Source organism: Vipera ursinii (genome assembly GCF_947247035.1).
Source record: "Vipera ursinii genome assembly, chromosome: 6".
NCBI lineage: Eukaryota > Metazoa > Chordata > Lepidosauria > Squamata > Viperidae > Vipera > Vipera ursinii.
In genome coordinates this window covers 74,989,321-74,997,630 of record NC_139515.1, presented here as the reverse complement: position 1 = coordinate 74,997,630, position 8,310 = coordinate 74,989,321, and the positions used below count along the sequence as shown (strand labels likewise).

Genomic DNA, 8,310 nt, shown 5'->3' with positions numbered 1-8,310 from the left:
GATTATAGGCCAAATTAATAGACAGAAGCACAGTTTCAAAGTCAGGGGAATAATAACTCTATTATATTCTGGACAAGACAGAGTCCATTGGAACTGGACAGCTGTAATAAATTTAAATACTGTATATGCATACATACATTTTCAGGAATCAAAAAACTCACTTGAGTTGAGCAGGACTGTGGATAACTTCACAGAGATATTCATGTTGTTTTCTTGGCAACACACTACTGGTTTGCTGTTGCCTGCTTCCAGAGAGTTTCCTGGACTTTTTAACCCAAAGCCCAGAAATTTCCTGATGGTGCCCCATCCAATGATTAACTAGGTCCATTGTTGCTTAGCTTTTTCAAGGTCAGCTAAGAACAGCTTGGTGCTGCTGAATTTTTTTTTCTTCTGTCCAATTCTCAGAGTTTGCCTGGATAAGTCCCTGCAGTTTTCTTGGCAAGGTTTTTTGGAAGTGGTTTGCCATTGCCTCCTTTTTAGGGCTGAGAGGAAAAAAACTGGCCAAGGGTCATCCAGCAGGCTTTGTGCCTATGGCAGGACTAGAATTCACGGTCCCCTAGTTTTTAGCCTGATGCCTTAACCATTACACCAAACTGGTTCTCACTGTATGGGAACTAATACATTCATTTTTAGGCTTGCACTTTAAGAAAACTGATGATGAATAGCAATGAGAAAAGATTTAGCCTAGAGAAGTAAGGATGAAAAGAGAAGGGTGTGGACTAATTGGAATGATTACACTATTCAAATATTTGAAGGACAATGTGAGACAACCCCATATTATGGGGCGGAAAACACTTTGAGTACTTGTGATTTATAACTTTACAGATATAACCTCTGAATAGATACACATCCTGCATTTTATTTTTAAAGTATACATTCTTTAGTTGATTTCTTTTTCTTTTTCACGATAATCCCTCTCAGAACTGGGCAAATTTGATTTTGTGAGGTACAATAAACTTCATCAGATGCTCTGTCAATTGTGCTTTTTAAACTTCTGCCTATAAGTATGTCCTTTGGGAAAAGTGAAAGTTAAAAGATCTATGGTGGGGGGGGGCAGGCCTTTTAAACCTCAAGACTATGAAATGTAATGAACTTAAAATTAAACACACATGATCTAAATCAAACTAATTCAAACCAAGAATACTTTTGTTCAAAGATTTTGTTTTCAACTTTATAGCCAGGCAAATATTTCTTTGGCTCCTGAAGATGCAAACAATGTGATCATAAATGATAATTTATGGGATTTGCAGCTGGAGGTCAGAAGCCTAGCATAACTATGCAAATCCAAAGAAATGTACGTATATTAGTTTCCCATATAATTTTGTCATTTAGCCATACTTATTATTTCAATTCCAGCCTTATTTATAATGATTTTTATACAGCTTCTCAGAAAATCTATGATCATGGCATCCGGCCCTCTCAATTCCTGGCAAATAGATGGGGAAGAAATGGAGGTATTGACAGATTTTATTTTCCTGGGCTCCAAGATCACTGCAGATGGGGACTGTAGTCAAGAAATTAAAAGACGCTTGCTCCTCGGGAGGAAAGCCATGGCAAATCTAGACAGCACACTAAAAAGCAGAGACATCACCCTGTCAACAAAAGTGCGTATAGTTAAGGCTATGGTCTTCCCAGTTGCAATGTATGGCAGTGAAAGTTGGACCATAAGAAAGGCTGAGCGCAAAAGAATTGAGGCCTTTGAACTCTGGTGCTGGAGAAGACTCCTGCGAGTCCCTTGGACTGCAAGGCGATCAAACCGGTCAGTCCTAGAGGAGATCAACCCTGACTGCTCTTTAGAAGGCCAGATCCTGAAGCTAAAACTCAAATACTTTGGCCACCTAATGAGAAGGAAGGACTCACTGGAGAAGAGCCTGATGCTGGGAAAGATTGAGGGCAATAGAAGAAGGGGACAACAGAGAATGAGGTGGCTGGATGGAGTCACTGAAGCAGTAGGCGTGAGCTTAAATGGACTCCAGAAGATGGTAGAGGACAGGAAAGCCTGGAGGAACATTGTCCATAGGGTCGCGATGGGTCGGACACGACTTCGCAACTAACAACAACAACAACAACAGAAAATCTATATTAGCATTTTCATCTTAGCTTCTCTGAAACAGTGACTTTGTGCTTACAGGCCTAAGGTAAGCCACCCATGGGGTTACACCAGGGGGCTTCAAACGCGGCCCTTTTATGAGTTGTGGACTTCAACTCTCAGAATTCTTCAGCCAGTGTGTCTGGCTGGGGAATTCTGGGAGTTGAAGTCCACAAGACATAAAAGGGCCGGGTTTGAAGACCCCTGGGTTACCCCTTCCCCTTGAAAAAACCCTGCTGTCTTTAGAGTGACTCACCTAAGCCCCAACAAGGGTCTTTAAAAATAATAGTTAAATATAGCAGTATAATGAACAGTTACATGAGTTTCTGCAGCTATGTTTCTGTGTTATCTGCTAATCTGTTGCTCATTAGAGCCTGATATTTTGACAGTGCACTTTATATTATTTTGGTTTTAATGGAAGCTGCTCTGGAAATTCTGTATGTTGAAGGGACACCAATTATCAATACAGAAAATAAGTAACAACTGATATTTTTTAAAAAAGCCTCTAGCTCACTGTAGTCATAGACTGAGAGAACATACCAAATCACACAGTATTCTCATTCTGATTGCTCTGTCATGGTTTGTGACTGAGAGTATGTTCTACAAACCTAGCCAATAATGGTTTATTCAATAAGTTATTATTAAATATTCTGTGGCTTAGTGAAACATAAACCCAACCAGTAAGACTTTCCCATGCAAATCGCCAGGGAAATAATTTTAGGCAGAAGGGCTGAATGCAAAGTTTCTCCTTGGGATTCTGGATCCCTGGAACCAGCCCTAATAGCCATCCCTGCACGAAGCCTTATATTGAGATCATGTCCTTTGGTGTCCCTCTTGGGTGGAAAACATAATTTTAAGAGACAGCAGGGAAGGGGCAGAACTGCTGCTTCTAAAGGTTTACAACCAGGATTATCCACAGAGTGTGGTAAAAAGAAGTCAAATTGGTGGCCACAATCATAATTCAATGATCCATCTATTTTTTTTAACAGATGGAGCTTTAATCTTACCACGGTGGCTGCCATCTTTACTTTTTGTGGTTCTAACTATCAACTCCAGCACTGGATAATTTATGGTGTTATTCCAAAGCCAGACTTGGATGGATAAGAACTGGTCCCAACATTACGAATCCGGAGCTGGAAAGTGACTCACTGCTGTTAGTGATTGATTTCTCTTGGTCTTTTTAGGGGCTGCCTGGAATAACACATACACCAAGAGGGCCAGCCTTGTGCCATCTGCACTCCAACTCCCTCTAGCTTCAGCCTGTCTTCTGCCAAAAGCTGGCTTGATCTGTGCCATGAACCCAGTGGTACATTTGCAGGTGTCCCTGAATTGCAATGCCAGTGACTTCATAGGACTCAGCTGGATCCAGAAGCTCCAGAGACATGTAGTCATGGATAACATAACAAGGAGGAGCATTCAGCATCTTGAAGACAATAATGGCTTTGCATGCCACTGCCTCCACCAACACTACCAGTCTCCCTCCTCCTCCCCCATTCCAATGCTCCAGCCAAAGCGAGAGTTGGACTTCAGGCAAATGAATAGCAGGTCTGTTCCAGGAGCTGCACTTTCCCTCCCACTCAGCAAATGCTCTGGAGAATCCAGAAGGCTACCGAGACGTGATCTCTTATGTGGGTTCAAGAGGACTAAGGAGAAAACCTGGGGAGACTGAAGATGGGATCGGAAGGAGAAATGATCAACCTTCACGTAAGTGTTTCTTGGCCATGAACCAAGAGAGAGGGTGGGTAAGGAGCAGGTCCTAATTCTTCTTCCTCATGATTCCTTTCCCATTTTGTTCTGTCTTATTTTGATGCTTCTTTGTTGTTGTTTTTTTTTCTCTTTTGCTTTCCTGGCTCTCTCATTGGAGCTGATAATAGGATCTACAGCCTATGTTCTTCTCATCCAGGGATTGATTAACTTGCACGGATAATAAAGCTGAGAGGCAGGGAGATGAAAGGAGAACTATCAGGGCTTTCTTAAAAGGACAAGCAAATGAAGGTAGCCTCATTTTTTTTTCCTACCAGCCGGAAAACTGTGATTTCACCTCTGCTCTTTCTCAAAAAGCTCCTCTGGGCTTGATTAAGAAAATGCTCCTGAAATGTTTGTAGGAATAGAAATAAAGCAATACCTAAGCAAGAAAAGGAGAGAGTTGAATGACCATCTAGGATTCCTGAGGATGCAACCTCTTCATCCAGCCATTTGACTGCTTCTTAGTGTTTGTTTGACAAGGAGAGTCTGCTTCCTCAACTTGGCATCCCTTGAAAGGTCAATGCTTTTGGTCGATGGGCTGAATTTTAAGGGGAAAAAAAATCTAACCAGAGAAGTACCCAGCAAAGTGAAGAAAGGGAGCATTCAGCTTAAGAGAAGAACGGTAGGCCATAACACGACTTTAGGATATACTGAGGTTGCAATTAGGGTTACCTGGTTTTGGCAGAGTTAACCTTGTCTCCTAAGGAACGAGGAAGAAATAAATCTACCCACTTGCAAGCAAACCTCAAATAACCATCTGCCCCCCCCGCCCTGTCCCTCCCCCCAAAAGCAAGTACCATCAAGGCAGTACAAGAAGACAGAAACCATGGGTTCACTTCAAATGCTATGTGAGAATACAACCTTTCAATGCTACCTTGAAAAACTTTCTTCAAGTAGAAAACAACTATATCAGGGTGAGAGGTTCTAAGTCCTGTGTTTTTTTATTGCCACAATAGCTTTCTACTTTTAGGAAGGATATTTTTAAAAGGAGATCTTCCAGATGGGCTCTCTTTATGGACTTAATTTCATTGCTTAGGCCAGGGGTAGGCAACCTTGGCTCTTTTATGACTCATGGACTTCAACTCCCAGAATTCCTGAACCAGCTATGCTGGGAGTTGAAGTCCATGAGTCATAAAAGAGCCGAGGTTGCCTACCCCTGGCTTAGGCCCTTACAATCTACTGAAATGCAAACTAACCATTCCATCAAATTCATACAACAATATGTTTATTTACTTACAAAATGAGTAAGTAAGCCTAGCTGAGCAGTTGGAAGAAGCTGCTTGTTCATAAAGGAGCCTTGGTGGAGCAGTGGGCTAATGCCTCCTTAAGTAACACCAGCTGCCTGCAATTAGTGCAGGTTCGCATCCCACCAGGCTCAAGGTTGACTCAGCCTTCCATCCTTCCGAGGTAGGTAAAATGAGGACCCAGATTGTTGGGGGCAATTAAGCTGACTTTGTAAAAATGCCGCTTGGGGTGTGTGTGAAAGCCCTAATAAGCAGGCATATACATAGAATGAAGGCTACTGCTAAGCTTGTAAGCCGCCCTGAGTCTTCGGAGAAGGGCGGGATATAAATGGAATTAAAATAAATAAATAAATAAATAAATAAATCTCCTTCTGTTGCAGGCCTGAATATTCAGCTGTATTCCCAAAGGATTGATTTTTGGGGGGCCTGGATAGGTTCTTTAATCTGGCCATGGCTTTGAAGGCTAACATGGTGTTGAAAGAAAAGTCTTCATCAGGATCCATTCCAAGCTGGGAATAAACAAACTGGAGACTGCTTTAGAAAGAAGGTTGTAGTTTATTGAAGAGCAGAGCCAGACAGAAAGATGGCTCTGGAAAAAGAGAGACCACATGTAGCTGAGAGTGTTGGGTTTTTATACTTCTTGAGCTCTTGAGGTTGTTTCCTGTTCCTGTTTGAGGCTTTGTATTTCCTGTGTCATATATTTTGACCTGAGTCTGAGTGTGCCCTTTTTGTATTGGTGGGTTAATCCTATTATGTCCCCAATAGAGTTTGGGTGGGGTATGTAGATTTTAGGGGTCTTTGTCTTTCTGAATGGATTATTGAATTTGCATTTCTAAGAGCTGGCTTCTGCCTAGTTTCTGCTTGGGGGAGAGGGGCTGGGGCTGGTTTCTGTCTTTTTAAAGATCTTCTCCATTATTCCTTTGGGGAAATATATTCTGCCTTTTTAATATTCCCCCCAATTTTTCTTTCTCTGGATTCTTCTCACAATGGCTTTTGAGACATGAAACCCCTTCCAGGATATAAGGTTATGCCTCTTCTCCTCCTTAACAGGGAGAGTCTGACTACCATTTGTGCTATATTTAATACTTTGGGCCCCCAGATTTGAGCTGCAAAAAGCCAAATGACCACTAATGGCAGCAAAGAAGTACAGATAACTGGAATCTCTGTTGCCACCTTTTAGCTATTTGGATTTTTGCAGTCTAGATCCGACAGCTCTAAAACATTTTGCTTGGAGTGTTGTGTGTTGCTGTAGGGATGTCTTTGATGAGTACTTACAATGCAAATGAAGTTAATACTTTACTGGTTGGAATCTTTCAAATGGAATACATCTCACTAGTTTTTTTAAAAAAATTCCTTTGCTCTTGGCCTGTTTCTAGGCCTGTTTTTGGCATCATAAGGACCACATTCTTCCACACAGATCTGCACCAGCAGCTGCTTTTTTCACCAGGTCCCTATACCATAGGAGAGGAGATGTTTATGACCAGCAAACATTTGTCAGAACCAAGTAGGTGTTCATTTAGAATATTCTGCCTCAGTGTATATGGAGACTTTCCACAGGCCCAGAATCTAATTCTACACACAAGCTGGCTTCAAGGCCAATAAGTTTAATTTTTTTTTAAGGCTGCACTATAACTTACAATATTGTGCAATGTTTGCTCATTTGTATTTTGGGGCTGAAGAACAAGACAGTGAATGCCCTCATTAAATGAATGCAACAATGATTATAATATAAAAATCTGTGTTACAGACTGCTTCCTTTTTTCAGAATGATTGTTTTCGGAATTTCCTGTGGAAAGGCAATGACATTAAACAAGTTAAATCTGGATATGATCTGAATTCCTATAAATAGGAAACATAAAATATGTTTCCAGGAGATTTTTTTTCCAGCTCCAGGTGCTCGAATCTTGATGAGAAAGAGAAGTCGTCCTTGACATAATACCTGTATAGCAGAATAATCATGTTCAGAGCAACGTCCTTGCAATTTATCAGATCTACAGAACCAATTATGCCAGAAGGCTGTTGCCTACATGTCCTTCCTTGAGAGCATCTAAGAACCATCTGGTTGGTCACTCTCATTAATGCTCCCAGTCTGGGCTGTGATGCCACCACTCATGCAGTCAGGGCATGCTAGGGAAGGGCACCAAGCATTAGAGGGCAGAATTGAATCTATTATACAATCTGACTGCACTTTCTAATGGAGGCTGTTGCCTTCAAGTGTGAGGGTGGCACTGGTATTTTTACTATTTAGTTATTTTATCTTAAAAAGTATGTTATAATGCAATTCATGATAAATTGGACTGAGAAACCTCTAATCAATCAATCTATCTATCTATCTATCTATCTATCTATCTATCTATCTATCTATCTATCTATCTATCCTATTCAATCTGTCCAATCTATTCATCTATCCTGTCTGTCTGTCTGTCTGTCTGTCTGTCTGTCTGTCTATCTATCTATCTATCTATCTATCTATCTATCTATCTATCTATCTATCTATCATAATCAATAATGAAGAATATGAATATTGCATTTCTGTCTCTTCAAGAGGGGGAGGAAATAGCCCTTCTGTCTTTTATCTGAAACAGCTAAAATCTTGGTAATTCCTGTCATAAAACTCATCCAAGTGAGTTTTAAACACAGGTACAGATAGCCCCCATTTAGCAACCACAAGTGGGACCAGCAACCTGGTCATTAAGCGAAGTGGTGGCTATGTAGTAGTAATGCTTATGATCTAACCTCAGCTTTCCTTTGCTTTACAGACTTGCAAAGGTCATAAATGCAAGAATCGGTTGTAAAGTTACTTTTTCATTCTCCCTGTAATTGCAAATGGCTGTCAAATGGGACAGTCGCTAAATGAGGATTCCCTGTATGTTGTGAATACAACTCCCAGAATTCCCTTCTGCAACACCAATTGGGATTTCTGGGAACTGCATCCCTAGCCCTTCATGAGGCTATCAGCTTTGGAAAGCTGAATTAATTTCTCTTTGCTGATTTAAAGTCCAATTTTTCCGTGGAGCCCAATATTCTTTTTGAATGATAAAATTATGACTCACAATCTATGCTTTGCAATTGGCCTTGGAAGGAAAGAATTAGCCAGAAAATGTTACATAAGAAATAAGATTGAGAAATTTAAAACTGTAGAAATACCTGAGTGAATAAATTGCTTCCTCCAATCTGTTGCTTTCCCCTTAGGAAATTAAAGAAGTTGCTCATTTCCTGCAAACAGGAAGA

The 8,310-nt window shown here is 40.8% G+C and overlaps 1 protein-coding gene across 1 annotated transcript in view; it reads left to right on the top strand.

Annotated features, from left to right (window-relative positions):
• Positions 1-3,688: 3,688 nt before the first annotated feature.
• Positions 3,689-8,310, top strand: part of NINJ2 (ninjurin 2) — a 72,988-nt gene continuing 68,366 nt past the window's right edge. Inside the window, exon 1 of the mRNA XM_083365431.1 lies at positions 3,689-3,793. Coding sequence (XP_083221557.1) covers positions 3,761-3,793 — 33 coding nt within the window. The 5' untranslated portion in view covers positions 3,689-3,760. The remainder of the gene's footprint in view (positions 3,794-8,310) is intronic.